At 56.9% G+C, this 15,950-nt stretch overlaps 2 protein-coding genes across 7 annotated transcripts; one reads left to right on the forward strand and one right to left on the reverse strand.

Moving 5' to 3' along the window:
- The first annotated feature begins 70 nt into the window (after positions 1 to 70).
- On the forward strand, positions 71 to 11,486 carry Pcgf2 (polycomb group ring finger 2). 6 transcript variants are annotated; one of them, XM_028869103.2, is made up of 11 exons: positions 71 to 165; positions 787 to 899; positions 6,707 to 6,860; positions 7,348 to 7,444; positions 7,625 to 7,680; positions 7,770 to 7,820; positions 7,935 to 8,100; positions 8,202 to 8,256; positions 8,345 to 8,440; positions 9,097 to 9,177; positions 9,880 to 11,485. In XM_028869103.2, the coding sequence occupies exons 3-11, from the start codon at positions 6,749 to 6,751 to the stop codon at positions 10,249 to 10,251; spliced, it is 1,086 nt and encodes a 361-aa protein (XP_028724936.1). In that variant the 5' UTR covers positions 71 to 165; positions 787 to 899; positions 6,707 to 6,748; the 3' UTR covers positions 10,252 to 11,485. The 6 variants fall into 6 exon arrangements, with proteins under 6 accessions (XP_028724936.1, XP_028724935.1, XP_037057473.1 ...); XM_037201578.1 differs by lacking the exons at positions 71 to 165; positions 787 to 899 and adding exons at positions 1,148 to 1,235; positions 9,287 to 9,342 and having other exon boundaries at positions 9,880 to 10,000; XM_028869102.2 differs by lacking the exon at positions 71 to 165 and having other exon boundaries at positions 747 to 899; positions 7,992 to 8,100.
- A 172-nt stretch (positions 11,487 to 11,658) lies between these two features.
- Cisd3 (CDGSH iron sulfur domain 3) lies at positions 11,659 to 14,747 on the reverse strand. The gene is made up of 3 exons (XM_028869098.2): positions 14,443 to 14,747; positions 14,051 to 14,170; positions 11,659 to 12,027 (listed from the first exon to the last, which is right to left on the reverse strand). Exons 1-3 carry the CDS (start codon positions 14,641 to 14,643, stop codon positions 11,848 to 11,850), a joined length of 501 nt encoding a protein of 166 aa, XP_028724931.2. The 5' UTR covers positions 14,644 to 14,747; the 3' UTR covers positions 11,659 to 11,847.
- Positions 14,748 to 15,950: the final 1,203 nt, after the last annotated feature.

Raw genomic sequence — 15,950 nt, forward strand, 5'->3', positions numbered from 1 at the left:
CGCGAATTCGGCTAGTTATTGTGTCTCTGGCCCGGCGCCCGAATTCGTGTCTCGGGCTGCTCTCCCCGCCCCGGATTGCGTTCCATTCTTTCTCCGCCGGAGCACGCCGAGCGCGCCAGCCGCGGCCACAGCCAAGCCCCGCGGCCACCGTGCGCTCCTGGGGAGGTGCGGCGTCCCCCGGGGGGGAGGGGGGTCCCCCACGCTCCGGGTCCCCCACGCACTTAGGAATCTCAAGGGACTGTCAGCCGAAGTGAGTAAACCTCGCATGGACGCGTGGCCGGCGGCGCCGAGTCCCCCGCCCCAGCGCCCTTGGGTGGCGGCGAGGCAGCGGGTGCTGCGAGACACATTTCCGCCCAGTCTGCATCTCACCATTTTCCAAGCTCCCCAGCTAGAGTAGGGATCGCAGGGTGGGCCGGGGGGGTGGGGGGGAGCACACTTAATTTAGGAGGAGGAGGAAGTATCGTGGCTGGAGGTAACACCACAGGATCTCTCCTCCGGGTTCAAGGGGTCTCTTTGGATGCGAGGGGGGTCTCGGGTTTGGGGGGAGCCCAGAGCACGGCCGTGGGGAGCAGCTGAGCTAGCCTCTCCCCCTCCTCTTTCCCTCTCTGCAAACATCCTGAAGGAATGAGGTCACGTGGGTGAGTAGTGGGCGGGACCTACTCTTGTCTGGAGGAAAAAAAGCCATTTTGTCGCCCCCCCCCGCCCCTCCCCTCCCCTCTCGTCCCCTCCCCTCCCCACTCTCCCTCCCACCCCAAGCTGCTCTTACAAACTCCTTTCTTACCATAGGTTTCTCCCCTCCCGCCGACCGAGCGAGCGACAGGGCTGTGGCCCCCCTCCCCTCCCTTCCCTCCCTCCCTCCCATCCCCCCCTCCCCGAGACCCACCGGACCCCGAAGCCAGGTAAGCGGACGCCGACTCGCGCCTGCACCCTTGCTACCTCGTAAGCGTCTGGGGCTGGCGACCCGGGCCGGTCCACCTTTCCCCGCAGACCCCAGCGGGAGCCGAGAGCCCCGGGCCTGGCCTGCCGATCGCGTCCCCTTCCCGCCCCGCCAGCCGCTGTCCAAGCTCGCCCGGTCCGCCTTCCTTTCTCCCGTTCCCGGTCTCTCTCTCTCTCTTTTTTTTCCCTTTCCTCCCTTCCAAGATGGCCGAAGTGGATTCCCCCTCTTAGCGATTTGGCGTCTCCCTCGACCACCTCCTCTTTGTGCAGCAGCCCCCTGCTAAGACCCTGCTGGCGAGGTATCGAGGGGGAGGGTCCGGGCGGCCACGAGGGCTTTGGGGACACACGCCAGGGTGGGTGTCGCCCCCCCCCCGACCCCAGTGTCCCCACCAGCCGGAGCAGACTGGGGCTCTGGCCGATCAGCCCCCCCCCTTCGAGTCGGGCAAGGGTCGCCTCTCGCGTGGGCAGTGAGCGTGATGGACGCGCGAGGACTTGAGGCCCGGAGGAAGGGGACTTGGCTTTCTGGCGGCTGCGAGGCCGGGGGAGGGCGCCCTAACTGCTGGGGTCCGGATCCCGGGCACCTCCCCCCGAGGTCCCTTTCCCCAGTCCCGGTGCGAGGCGCCCCGCCCCCTCCCTGAACCACCTCGGCAGAGCTTTTCCTCTACCTCCCTCCTGGGGCCCCACCAAAGTTTGGCTCTGGGGAAGGAGGGAGTGGCCACTCGGTCACCGGGGTGCCTGATCCTTTGACCTGGGCTCCGGGGGAGGCACGGGTGGAGGGGGTAGACTGGGAGCGCGGGGAGGTTTAGCATGCTTTCTCCTTTCACCCGTAGTGGCCAGGGGGGCTGGTGAGCTGGCCCTTTTTCCATGGGGGAGGGGGGGGCGAATGGAAGCGGCTACTCTTTCTTCTCTGAGCCGTGGCGCCGCTAGCTCCGAAAGCTGGAGAACCCTTGGCCTGCAGACACCCTGCGCGCCCTTCCTATCTCCCAGGGGCGTCTAGGCAAGCCCCCCTCTTTTCCCTCCCCCCACTCCCTGGGTCTACCCAAAATTGCTCTGCTTGGCTCGAGCGAGGAGGAGGGTGTGTATGTGTGAATTTAAATGTTTAAGTCTATACAGGTGTTACCTCGAGTTTTCCCAGAGCCTTTTGTCTCTCCCGCCCCCAGTCCGGCTCCCGCCATCCCCAGGCTGCCTCGGTCTCTCTGGGGCTCCCTCTCGCTGAGGGAGGGGCTTCTCTTAGCCAGCTCTCACGGTCCTGGGCCTCCCGCTCTAGACTTCTTGCAGTTGTACTGTTCCTGAAACTCATGACAACACCCCCCCATCCCCCACCCCCGCCGACACACATCCCTATCCCTGCTCCAAGGTGTTATTACTGTAATCGGAGGAGCATAAAGCCAGCTCTGTTGCAGCGTTTTGGTGGAGAGGTTTTCCCAGGGGTTCCCCTGGTTTAAGGCTGGGGCTTGTGCACTTAGAGCTGTGTTCAGAATGTGAGCAGGAAACAGACTCCACGATCCAGTCCGCCTGTCGCCTGATTCTGTTCAAGTTGAAGTATTGGGGGGGTGAGCAGGGAGGAGGGAAGATGACTCCCTGAGAGCTGGTTGATGTGGCTGTTGCCATGGGAACGGAGAGAGCCTGCCGTGGAAGAGGTTACATATTGTACAGGTCAGATGTCAACTGTAGTCCGCCAGCCTCTGGCCCCAGAGCCGTGCTGGGGGCGCCGAGCTGCCTTTGTTGCTGGAAGACTTAAATTATAATTTACCCTGAGAAGGCCAGGGGTTCATAGAAGGTTAATCTTGGTGGTTCCGGTTTCAGGCAGGATGTGATGGGGTAGGTGGGAATGGTTTCTACATCTGTGGAGTGGGAGCCTGGCTCCAGTCTAGCTGTGCATGCGGTGGTGTGTGTCTGGCCGAGTGTCTGTGTGTCTTGTGTGTGACCACCCTTATCTGGCTCTGGGCGCTGTGAATGTAAGAGGTGCAGGGGGGTGTGTCTGGCTCTGGATCTGTGTGTCATGCAGTGTTGCCCTGGGTATATTCTTTGGGTTTTTGGTTTTTTTGTTTGTTTTGTTTTGTTCTTAATTTTATCTTCAGGAGCTGAGTGGTGGGTAGAAGAGGCTTCCAGCCTTTTTCCAGTGTCAAAGGTTAGGAAAAGATGAGATGAGAGATTCACAGTGTCCTCCTGCAGAATGCTCTGGCCCACATGTAAACACATGAGGTTTGCACAGTTGGGTCTATGAAGCTGGCCCGGGAACGAATGCTAGAAATTCATGTCTACACACTAGACCCTGGCTCACTCTGTTTGCATGGTGCCTCAGTTTCCCCATCTACACGTGCAAGTGTTGTAGGCATTAGCTTTTGCCTCCCTTTCAGCAGGTTCATGTATGAGCTTCCTGCCGTTCTACCCACCAGCTCAGCGCTTCAGCTGAGTAAGGAGCAGCAACTGGGCGCCAGCATATGAAAAGCATTAGAACAGGAGGCAGGCAGATACTTGTCCCTGTTTCTCTGTGTGACCTTGGACAAGTCACACCTGAGCTTTTCATCTGTAAAATGAGGAGCCTGCATAACATGCCTTCAAAGATCACATCGACCTCTGCTAGTCAAAGGCTAGGGTGTGACCTTGAATGACCTCTCAGGGCCTGGGGCTTGATTTGATGATTTTGTGGCTGGTGTCCCCAGCAGCATCAGGACCCTCTCTCTGTGTTGTCAGAGGCCAGCAGCACCTGCAGGAGAGAAGGAAGTCTGGTTCTGTTTCTCTGGAGAGATGTGAGATGTCGCGGGGGGGGGGGGGGGGGGGGCTGGGAGGCTGGGGAGAGATTCGGATGCAGATGAGCAAGGGACTGGGTGCAGGTGCTGACCAAGCCCCTTTCCTGCCTGGGGCCACTGGGAGCCAGGAGCTAGGGCCAGGGAGAACAGATCCAGACTCCAGATAAAGACTGGGGGTGGGGGGGTTGGAGGGATGTAGTTGGTTCTGGCCTCTTCCCCAGCTCCAATGAGACCAGTTCCAAATGGCCTCCGCCCCTTTTCTGCTTCTTGGGACCTATGTCTTTCACTTTTTCTTCGCCAGGCCCTTTGTCTCCCCCGCTGTCCCCTCCAGAGTGATCCGGTGCCACCATCCCTTGTCCCTCTTGTTCCCCCAGCACCACAGCCCCCTGTGTGGGGAGGACGGAACACAGGTCCTGATCCTGGGCAGGGAAATGGGGAGGGGATGCTCTGGGGACTGGGATCTCCTGTTTACAGATACTCTTGGCACCTGCTGACAGGGCCCTGCAGGTAACCATGGCAATCAGGTGGGGAGCCAATCAGTGCCTCTCCCCACCCCCAGTGCTGGCGGTGGCTTTCTGAGGCCCCTAGGGATGAGGATGGGGAACAGGGAGGCTCTCTGCTCCCAGGGGAGACAAGGAGCTTTTCAGTCCATGGCATCTCCTTCCCTTACTACTCTGAGCCCAGAAAGGGACCTGGGGGCTGCTCTTGTATGAAACCTCAAAACTGACGGGCTGAATGGGGCTCCTGTGGCTTCTTAGAGACCGGTATCTATCCACTTGGAAAGAAAGTGAGCCTGTGACTGAAATGCCTGAGGCAGTGTGAAGAGCGCATATATTTGTGTGTGTGTGTGTGTGTGTGTGTGTGTGTGTGTGTGTGTGTGTGTGTCCGTGTCCGCGCCCGCGCTGCATATGTGTACCAGGTGTCGGGGGTACTTACCCTAGCAGCCTAGCTTCCCTGGCTGGATCCGACTCTGATACAGTTTGCTTCTGTCTCGGTGTGTCTCCGGACACAGACGCACACAAGGCAAGCAGTCACGTGAAGTCCCGTTGGAAGCCCAGACAGAGACGGCCACTCGGAGTCTGTTCTGTCCTCTGGATGGTTGTAATAATATTTGGGCTGCTTGCCAGGGACTATGTTACCATGGAAACAACTAAACAGTAGAGTAGCCAGCAGCCTCTTTGAAATTGTGGGGGGGGACCCATGCAGGGAGGACCAGCTAGGGCCACCTATAGGGGCAGAAACTCTGCAGGCCAGGTTTGCAGGCCAGGGGTGGGTGCCTCTGGCTACCTTGCTCACTCTTTCTTTTCTGCAACTCGGTGTCTGTCCCAAGTGTGGCCTTTGTGTCTCTCCATCTATCCCAGTCTCTGGCCAGGTGCCCTGGGGCCTTATTGGCTGTTTGGGTCCTGGCCAGGCTCATCCTGGGGTCTCTATAGAAACTGCTGATCCTGGCTGTGAATTTCTTGTCCTAGAAAAGCCAGTGTGGTGGCTTTAGAAATCTTTCTGGAAAAGAAAGGAGGTTGTATGTTGTAAAGGCGCGGTTGGGGCTTGGCCAGCCTCTCAAGCCCAGCTCCTGGGCTTTCGCTCTGGGAGAGAAGGAAAGAGGCAGGCCTCCTCCAGTCCAGAGCCAGAGTCAGCTTTGAAATGACCTTGGCCTGCTAGGGTCTGGCCAGGTGCCTTGGAGAGCTGGGGACAGAGCACGCTCTCTGCCCAGTGGTGGCAGGGGTCTGGGGGAGCCTGTGTTAACACAGGTGGCAGAAGTCACCAGGCTGGGGTGTGGTGGGATCCCAGTGGCACGTGAAGCCAGTCTGTGTGTTCGTGAAAGTGGGTTCCTGGACCATGCGCACACTGGAGAGCACTTAGTGTGCCTTGGGGTGGGGGGGCACCATGGCGTGGTTCTCACCACAGTGCACTAAAGGTCTTTTTGCCAGGCTCTTACACTACCTGTAGAATCCAGGGCCAGGCTGGGCCTACAGCTTCTCCATAACATGGGACATAATGAAAACCAGCCTTAGGGTTCTCAGCCGGAAGGCCAAAGGGTCAGCGCCGGGAGACATGCAAGGATCTGTATGTGTCCAGGGACGCTGGAGCAGGGGAGTGTTCTGAGGACTAGAGGGACCCAGCCAAAAGGACAAGCAATAGGCCCGTGTCCTCGGTCCTCTCAAGAAGGCTTCCCCATGATGAATCTCTCATTGATGGAGCAGCGGTAATTTATTCTTCATTTTGGTCTGTGAATTGAGTTGTCTGGACGATTTCTCATAGCTGTTAGTACTTGGTAAATAAATTTGATGACTTGAATGGATGTGGGTTGGAATCAGGAATATTGTTAAAAGTTTTTCTCACGATTAGTGTGTGTGTGTGTGTGTGTGTGTGTGTGTGTGTGTGTGTGTGTGTGTGTGTAAAGGACAACTTGCAGCTATTTGGGTTTTTTTCTCTCTTTCCATCGTGTGGGTCACTAGGCTTGGCTGCAAGCACCAGGTATGGTGAGCCTCTCACAGGCCATGTGTCCCAGGAAGATCTTTTCTAGGGGGTGGGGGAAGTTTCAAGTCAGGGTTTCTCTTGTGTAGCTTTTGGTGCCTGTCCTGGAACTTTCTCTGTAGACCAGGCTAGCTTCAAACTCACAGAGATCCTCCTGCCTCTGCCTCCTGAGTGCTGGGCTTAAAGGCGTGCCATCACCACCCAGCTCCCAGGAAGATCTTCCATTTTCTTGCCCTCCCACATTCATCTTCAAGAGTTGGTTAGTGTTTCTTATGGTCTGACTTCAGTCCTTCTTGCTGCTTCTGAGATGGTCCACGACCTTGTTTCTCAAAGTGGGAGAAACCTCCTGAGCCCCCAACACCCAGTGAACACTTAGAGGGAGGCCCAGAGACAGCCAGCCTCAGACGTGTGCCTGGTTCCACATCTGAGACAGAAAAACAAGGGGGGTGTGGGGGGCGTCGGCTCAGGAAAGCTGTCGATTGAAGCAGTGTGGGGAAGCGGCTTAGGGTGGCTGGGTTTCTGATCCCATTTCTGTTTCCCAGGGTGACACTTCCCAGGTCTCCTCCGTCCTCACCCCCGGCACCATGCATCGGACCACACGGATTAAAATCACGGAGCTGAATCCTCACCTCATGTGTGCCCTCTGTGGGGGTTATTTCATCGACGCCACCACCATTGTGGAGTGCTTGCATTCCTGTGAGTTGGGTACAGGGGTGCTCAGCTTGGGGAAACCGGAACACAGCCCTTGCTGCCCTGGAGAGCAGACGCGGGGTCACTGAGAGAGTGCTAAGAAGGGACAAAGTGGGGGTAGTCCTGGGCCCAGACGTTCATCCCAGGGGCAGCATCAGAAACCTCCACTTTCCCTGGTATCTCTGGCTGGTTTGACCCCTGAAGACTTGGGGGTCACTCATCTGCGCTGTCGGATTGGTGCCAAGAGATCCAGGACTGGTGGGATGTCTTACCAGACTGGCTCAGAGGAGCCTGGGACTTGGTATACTTGGTGAGGCAGGACACCATCCTGCCTCACACAGAGACACAGGGCCTAAGGGTGGACAAGGCGCAGCAGGCCAGATGTGTGCACGCACCATGCCGTGCGAGCAATCCTGAGCCACTGGGTCAAGGTGGGAAGGGAAGGCCTGGGCAGAAGGGGTTCTGACTGTCCTCTCTCCGTCCGCACCCCAAGTCTGCAAAACCTGCATCGTGCGCTACTTGGAGACCAACAAATACTGCCCCATGTGTGACGTCCAGGTCCATAAAACCCGGCCGCTGCTGAGCATCAGGTGGGCGTGTGTCCTCTTACCCTGCCTCCCGGTGGCTTCCGGCTTGACATAGGCTAGGGAATACCAGAACCCGCATGCCTGGCTGCTGGCTGTGGATAAGGGCTGTCAAGCTGATCCCTAGCTGGAGAGACGAAGGTACGGACTGTGGCTGCTAACGTCTGTGTACCATTCTTTTCCCAGGTCAGACAAAACCCTCCAGGACATTGTCTACAAGTTGGTGCCTGGGCTTTTTAAAGGTATCACAAGCCCCTCCCTGCCTGTGCTGCCCAGCTAGCCTCCCCCATTTCCCAACGGCTGCCCGCTCACGCCTGCCTCCTTCCTTTAGATGAGATGAAACGGCGGCGGGACTTCTATGCGGCGTACCCCCTGACGGAGGGTGAGTGTCTTCACCTAGGGCTGCCCCCACCCCACCCCACCCCACCCCGCCGCTAGAGGGTGTTGTGCAGAGGGGGTGAGCTCAGCCTCTGAGCCGCCCGCTCCCGTTCCCTAGGTCCTCAGCCCCTTGCTCTCTCTCTGACCAACCCCTCTGAGCTGTCTCCTTCTACAGTCCCCAATGGCTCCAACGAGGACCGCGGCGAGGTCCTAGAGCAGGAGAAGGGGGCTCTGGGCGACGACGAGATTGTCAGTCTGTCCATTGAGTTCTACGAAGGAGTCAGGCAAGTTCAACCCAAGCCATTTTTCCACCCTGGCTCATCCTCCGAGACCCCATCCGACTTGGTCCGGCAACTCCTCCATCTTTCGCTTCTGTCTCCTCCAGGGACCGGGAGGAGAAGAAGAGCCTCGTGGAGAATGGGGATGGGGACAAGGAGAAGGTGAGTGTTGGGGCCTTCCCAGGAGTGAGCTGTGAGCTGAGAGGGCCACGGGATAGACCTTCTCACTGGGACCTCTCCCCCCACACAGACAGGGGTGCGTTTCCTGCGGTGTCCAGCAGCCATGACCGTCATGCACCTCGCAAAGTTCCTCCGCAACAAAATGGACGTACCCAGCAAGTACAAGGTGAACGCCTGCGCCATCTCAGATGTCAGGGGTCCGTCAGTGTGGTTGACGGGCATCACGTAGTTCTATAGCTGGACCGGCAGGAACAGGCAGGCTAGCCCAACTGTTTAGGACAAGACGGTCTGTAATTGTAGTTGGTGTGCAGAAGGCCCAAGACCAGGGAGGCCTGTGTGTAAAAAATGTCAGGCCTTCAAGAGGGTCAGGGAGCTCGAGGACACAGACCGGCCAACCCTGTTGAACACAGCAACACAGGATCCCGTGTGGGTCTGATTCGGTGACCGTGCGTGCGTCTTTGACAAGCTCCTAGACGCTGCTCCTGCAGAGGCCTCACTGAGCCCACACTTGGGGTCGGGAGACGGTAGGCACTGTTTCGTTCACCGGTGAGGTCAGAGGCAAGGATGATCCTATCCAAGCTGCTCCTGCGGTTCCCTAAGGGGCCTGGGTCACGGGGTCCCCTTGACCTTGCTGGCTCTCCAGAGCCCTCCCCATCAGCAGGTTGGGGGACTTGGGACAGTTCCACAAGGGAAGTCACATCTACAGTAGGGAGGGGTCTCCGGCAATCCATCTTTCGTTCACTCACATCCAGCCTCCAAGGCTCGCAGCCCTGGCCGTCAGGGGTACAACTGCGGCCTCCTGAAGTCCTTCCTTCCTTCCAGGTGGAGATCCTCTATGAAGATGAGCCCCTGAAGGAATATTACACCCTCATGGACATAGCCTACATCTACCCCTGGCGGAGGGTGAGCCTGTGAGCTGGTGGTACAAGGTGGGGGCAGTCCCAGGAAGGAGCGTCCTACTGGCCGGGCCTGGCATGGCCCGTGGCCACAGTGACAGGAGACACCCTCTTAGGTCACGCAGTTCATCCCTTGTCTCTGGAGCCAGGCCTGGGTGGCTCATCATACCAGGTCAGCTCTAGGCCATTTGTTTTTTTTGTTTGTTTGTTTGTTTGTTTGTTTTTGTTTTGACATAAGGTCTCTCCCTGGCCGGCCTCAAACTTGATATGAGGTCCAGGCTGGCCTTGAATTCACAGCAATCCTCCTGCCTCAGCCCCCTGAAGGCTGAGATGACTGGCATACCTACCACATATCTCTTGCTGATGCCCTCCCCTGGCTGTTACCACCCAGACGGGGGCCAGCAGTAAGGGTGGCCACTGTGGTGTGTGATGCCCTCTGCATCCTGTGGTTCTTACAGCCCACCCTCACTCCCGACCCCTGCCGCCTCTGTCTCTTACACCCTTTCTTCACTGGCTCTGTGTCTCTGTATTTGGCTGTTTGGCTTGCCCGACTCTTCCCTCTGCGGGCCCTCTCCTCTTCAAGGCTCAGACCTCCTTTGCTCCTGGCTGGGTCTGGGTCGGGCGCAGGGATGGATGGGGTGGCCCCTGGTGGGTCTTTCTGCTGACACTTCCTCTTTTCTTATCGCTGGCCTCTCCCCTTCTGCCACAGAATGGACCGCTCCCCCTGAAGTACCGAGTCCAGCCAGCCTGCAAGCGGCTCACCCTGCCCACGGTGCCCACGCCTTCAGAGGGCACCAACACCAGCGGGGCATCAGAGTGTGAGTCGGTCAGCGACAAGGCCCCCAGCCCCGCCACCCTTCCGGCCACCTCCTCCTCCTTGCCCAGCCCTGCGACCCCCTCCCATGGCTCTCCCAGCTCCCACGGCCCCCCGGCCACCCACCCTACCTCCCCCACTACACCTTCCACCGCCAGTGGGGCGACCACTGCTACCAACGGGGGCACTTCGAACTGCCTGCAGACGCCATCCTCCACCAGCAGGGGGCGCAAGATGACTGTTAACGGAGCTCCATGCCCCCCTTAACTTGAGGAAAGGGACCCTCTCCCTCAGCAGCCACCTCTCCCCTGCCTTCTACTTTTTCTGGGCCCCTTTTTCCACCTTTGACTTTCCCTGGTTCCTCCCATCTTCAGAGTGGGAGGTGGGTTTTATAAATAAATCTATCTATATATATAAATATATATATATGTACATAGGAAGAACCAAATATACATACTTATTTTCTATGGACCAACCAGATTAATTTAAATGTCACAGGAAACAAAGTGTGTGTGTGTGTGTGTGTGTGTGTGTGTGTGTGTGTGTGTGTGTGTGTGTAAAAGTGTTTGCGTCTAGGGGGTCTTCTGTAGTTTGCTCTGCTCTTCTTAGGAGGCCATTGGAAGTATTAAGGCCCTCTCCTGTGTTCCTTCTGCTTCCCAGGGCAGACAGAGGGCATGGTGGGTCTCCCAGCTGACTAGATATGGGGTTTGTTTCCACTGCTCCCCACCCCACCCATCTCTAAGCCCCCAGTGTTGAATGTCCAGAGATTGCTAAGACAGTGCCTTTGACAAGTGTGGTTTGTCCCCTGCCTGTGAGGGTCGAGTGACCGTGGAGAAAGCATCTCCCTCACCTCTTTGGACAGCGGGAACCTTGTGCAAAGAATGGATAGTTCTACCTTTTTTTATATTCCCCCACCACCACCTCCTTTTTTTCTTCTTTTCTGTGTGTGGCTTTTGCATCATTTACCTTTGTGGAAGAGAAGATTCAGGCTATGGGGAGACCCGGCCCTCCAAGTCTATGTGTGACTTTCCTCCTGCCCTACCCTGACCCAGGAACCCATGCTAGCAAGATGGAGGTGACACTCACTGGGGGCCTAGAGTGGCGGGTTAGGATGGGTAAGCCCGGACAAGCACAGACTCCAGTTCTGCCCAAGGCCAACAGCTCTCCAGTCTGTTTCCCCAACCCTAGCTGAGGCCGAGCAGGGACAGGCACAGGCATGCAGAAGCACAAGAAAATAAAGTGTAAGCTAACCCCCACTCTACCTAGTGGACCACCTATTAGGGGCAGACCTTGCCTACCTGGTTTTCCTCAAGTGTACATAGATGGATGGGGGGGCGGGGGCAGGGGGAGGGGGAGGACCAGGGTATTGGCTCAGGTATGTGAGGTCCTGAGCCCATGGGTCTGTTTGCACCATGTCCTGAGTCTTGAGGTCCTGTGACTGTACCCTCCTGTCCTGGTCATTTGTATCTCTTGGTTTTGTAATAAATGCTGCATACTCTCTTGAGCCCTGTCATTCTTGGGGCTGGGGGGGGGGCGGTGTTCCCTAGCCCTACCAAGCCGACTGGAGCGGATCTGAACTGCTCCACTTCGGCCACCGGATACCCTCTGCCTCCACAGATCCAGCTCTAGCTGGAGGCACTGTGAGCCTTGCCAGTGACCACAGGGACACTCAGAGGCTGGGTCGCATTGTTTAATGTCAGTTTACCAGGTGTTGGACCAGGGGCCTGCTCTCAACTGCACACCAGGAGATTGCAGGTTTTTCAGGGAATAGTTGCTAATGACTCGGTCTTTGGATGTTCCCTTCTGTGGCACTGTTGGCTCCACAGAGGGAAGGCTGCGGGAGGCGGGGAGCCACAGTACTCCTCAGAGTGGGGAGCCCACTTCCGCCTTCTGTACCTGCTCACTCTTGTGGGTACCGTCACAGTAAGGAGGGCGCTGGGTGGCCTTGCAGGTACATAGGGCCACTGTGCGGGTCTCTTGGGCCTTGAACTTGAGTGGCCAAAGGCCAGTGTGCTGGAAGAAGTGGGAGCCATCGCAGAAGGGCTGATGGGAGAAAAAGAAGAGGGGTGGGGTGGGAGGAGAGTTGACCACAGTTAGCCCTGCACCTGGGGGTCACGGCAAGGCTGCATGAGGAAATAATTGGTCACTGTCCAGTTATTACAAGTATTCCTCATTGTTCACCTTTGGGAAACCCAGAAGGCCAGGACAGTTTGCAAAGGGAACTGGGCCTCAGTGAGAGGCAATGTTAATACAAACAAGGTTGGAGTTTTTTTGTTGTCTCTTACATTTTTAAAATTTGGTGTGTGTGTGTGTGTGTGTGTGTGTGTGTGTGTGTGTGTGCGTGCATGTGCACGGGCATGGGCTTGTGCACTCACAGAAGTCATAGAGCAACTGTGGGGGGTTGGTTTTATCCTTCTACCCTGTCTGGGGGTCACACAAGTCAGCAAGGTGGTGTGACAAGTGTCTTTAACCACTGAGCATTAGCAGCCCCATTCTTTTGTTTTTAGATAAGTTCTCATGTAATGTAGGCCTACCTGGAACAGGCTATATTGCCTGAAGATGACCTTTGAACTCCTATCCTCCTGCCCCTGCCTTCCAAGTGCTAGGACTACAGGTGAGTATCATCACACCCTATGGGAGACCTGCTCCCACTTTTACCCCAGGGCACTCTTGAGAGAGAAGTGAGAAATACTTAGACTATGGAGGGAGAGACAGAAACACAGGATAGCCTTGGGAGGGCCTGGGTCAACACCCACCGACCCCTTCTGTCTCTTCAAAGGGGCTTTTAAAGGAATGCCAAGGGGTGGAGCAAAAGACCTCCCCCAGCACAGCCAAGTGCAGATGCTTCCAAACGCCTGATGACCATGTGTGTGGTCCAGCCACCCCCTAATGCAGCCCTGTGTGTAAAGCAAGCTCAGATCTCACTAGAAACCTCTGTGGACCCCAACAACACCGTCTATTCCATGCTGGAGACAGACTCAAGGCCTTCTGTGTACAACAGACAAACATTCTGTTTTGTTGTTAATGGCTGAGTGAACCCCCACCGACTCATGAAAGTGACATTCTTCTCACTGGTCACCAGGGTGAGAGAGAACCCAGCAGCCCAGTGCCTTTCCAGAGTGGGGTCAGCCTTGCTTGGGTCCAGAAAAAAACAGCAAGGGTGTGTGTGTGTCTGTGAGTAGCATTATTAATGTGTGTACCATGTCCCTCCCAAGACGCCTTCAAAGCCGGATGATGAAGACTGAGGTCCCAAGAGGGGGGAGGCTTTGTTAGGGGCAGAAATGGAGGAGACAGACCAGCACCCTGCCTAAAAGGCATGGCACCTGCCCCACCCCAGTCCTCTGGCTGGCATGCCCTTGAACCTGCCCTACCCTCTGGAATATCTGTTCAAAGGCCACACGACGAATCTATGGTAAAGTAAGCCTTGGGATCTGGGTTTCTCATACCAGTCACACAGCATGGAGAACAGTGCAGAGTTCTCCAGAGAGAGGGAGGCTCCTGCTACAATGCAGGATGGCATTAAAAGGCACCAGCAAACAGAAGTCACATCCAAGGGGAGAAGAGTGTGACGAGACCTAGGGAGGGACACTGTGAATCTTCCCAGCTGTGAGGTCCAAAGCCTGGCACATGGGCAGAGATACCTGCCTACGCGGAGGAGGGAGAAAGACAAGTCCTTGGTGCCCAGGAGCTGGAGAACAGGGGTGCGGAGCGAGGCGGGACTGCAAGGAGAGAAGCCAGTTACAGCACTGGCAGTTACTGAAGGGCCATCTTCCTGGAAGGGACGTGATGGACACTGTGCGCTGGTCTTCTGCTACCAGGCCCCCACATTGTATCTCGGGTATATACAGAAAGAAAGGAAATATGGATGGGATGAAAGTTCCCCGGGATGGACCACGCTGACCCCAGGTGGGGGGGGTCTGGGGGGTGGAGATGGGTGTGTGGGTCGCATCTCCCATCCAAGTACTAACCAGCTTTAACCCTGCTTAGCTTCTGAGGTCAGGCTTGTTAAGGGTGGTAGGAATAGAACTGTGTCGCAGCTAAGTGAAAAGCCACAGGAATGACTTACTTGCTTCTTGCTTCGGCCACATACACACCATCTGTAGGTTTTCCCGGCAACAAGTTCCAACCTGATAGGTGTTTTCTGTGCCACCACGGGCTTGGCTGGGTCTTTGGGGAACCATCGGGCCTATGGCCAGAGAAGAGAAGAGGCTCGGGGTCATCCCAAGCCTTGGAAGTTCTGTAAGTTTGCATGATCCCTGCTACTTTCTTATCAAGTGGCTGTCCTCGCCTCCGCTCAGAAACCTGGCTCCTTGCCCTCTGCCTTCTGCCCCAAAAAAACTTTTCCTAGAGCCTGCTGGGGGCAGGGGTGTCCCCTGTCGCTGTCTTCGATGTAGCCCTGAAATCAGGGGGAGTGATGGGACTTGGGTGCTGAGAGAAGGCGGCATTCGGTGTACTCACCAGCCAAGAGGAGATTTCCCGCCTCTGGCACAGCTTCCACAAGGCAGGCCGGCAGATGTGATTTGGAAATAGAAAAATAAAATCAGGGGAGAAAGGAGGACGCCGGAAGCCCATCTGGGAAGGAAAAGACCACAGGCTAAGGGGTCGTGGGAGCGACAAAAGGGTTGGGAAAAGGGTCGCAGCAGAGGCAGGTCTTGGCATCCACTCGATGCTCCCACAGGAAAAAGCACTGCCCCGAGGGGACGCAGAGCCGAGGGGCGGAGTCTGGCCCTGGCCGGGGGAGGCGGGGCCGAACGGCCCGGGGTCACCAGAGAGAGGACGCTCACCGAGGCTCCGCGCATGACCACAGCGTGCAGGCTCGTCCCCACGCCGCGCACGGCCGCTCTGCGCATGGCCGCGCCCGGGTCGCCACCCTCTCCGCTCCGCCCCCCTTCCCCCTCCCGGAAGACGCCGCCCGGCCGGCCCGGCGCAGGAGCGGCAGGCAGAGCAGCCCGGGAGCCGGCAGGTGCCGCCCTGGCCCTCCGGAGTCCAAGGCAGTGAGTGTGTTCAAAAGCGCACGCAGGGTGGGGATCGACCGGCCAGCAGGGCTCCGGTGTCCGCATCTTCACCTGCACCGCATATTCTGACTTCCGGTTTGAACTGCTCCTCCAAGTACTTGAAAAAAGGGTCACTGACCGTACATATCCCGTCCTCCTCCCACAGGCCCCCATAGTTGGCAGCCCATCTCCCTCCCTTCAGTGAAGCCAGACAAAGCAAGGTCTCTTTGGATTTCCATTTTTTTTTTTTAAGTAAAACATTCTTTTATTAAAAGAACAAGTGCTGTTTACGAACTGCCCTTCGTACAAATAACATCCGTTATACAAAGATACAAGACCCAGGCTATGCACAATTCCAGGCTTGGAGGTCGCAAGGGAACACTGCCTCTTGGGCTGAGGATATAAAGGTTTCAGAAAGAATGAAAAATGAGGCCCTGGGTTTGCTATCTGTGGCTTCCCTTCCTTGCTCCCCTAGGAAGGGTCTGCTACATGGAAACAGGCTGGGATGGAAGGAAGGGAGCCAGAGTTCGGTCTTCAGTCCCAAGGGGGGCTGGAGAAAGTGAACACAGGAGAATGGGGGCAGCCCTCAGGCCCCAGCTCTTCAGTAGGTCACACAAGGTGGCCTGGTGGAAATGTTCACACACCTGCAATCCAGGAGGAAGTAGCTAGAGGGATCGGAAGGGTTCCCTGGCCCAGGCTTCCTCCAAGATCCGGGTGACGTTACCTCCATCCTATTGGGCACCTCTTCCCAGGAACCAGCTGCCTGTTACTCCCCTGGACCCACTGCACTCTTGAGATGGAAAGCAGTGGGGAACCTGTGTCTTTGAAAACCTGCCAGCACTGCCAGTTTGGGAAAGGGAAATGAAAATGTTAGCCTTTCTTTGGGCTCCCCTCACTTGTCCAGGCCCTTCCTAGGAGTCTAGGGTGGGCACTCCCTGGGTCTCAACACAGGAAAGGGAAAGGGTCACCAGC

Source organism: Peromyscus leucopus, chromosome 8b (genome assembly GCF_004664715.2).
Source record: "Peromyscus leucopus breed LL Stock chromosome 8b, UCI_PerLeu_2.1, whole genome shotgun sequence".
NCBI classification, from domain to species: domain Eukaryota; kingdom Metazoa; phylum Chordata; class Mammalia; order Rodentia; family Cricetidae; genus Peromyscus; species Peromyscus leucopus.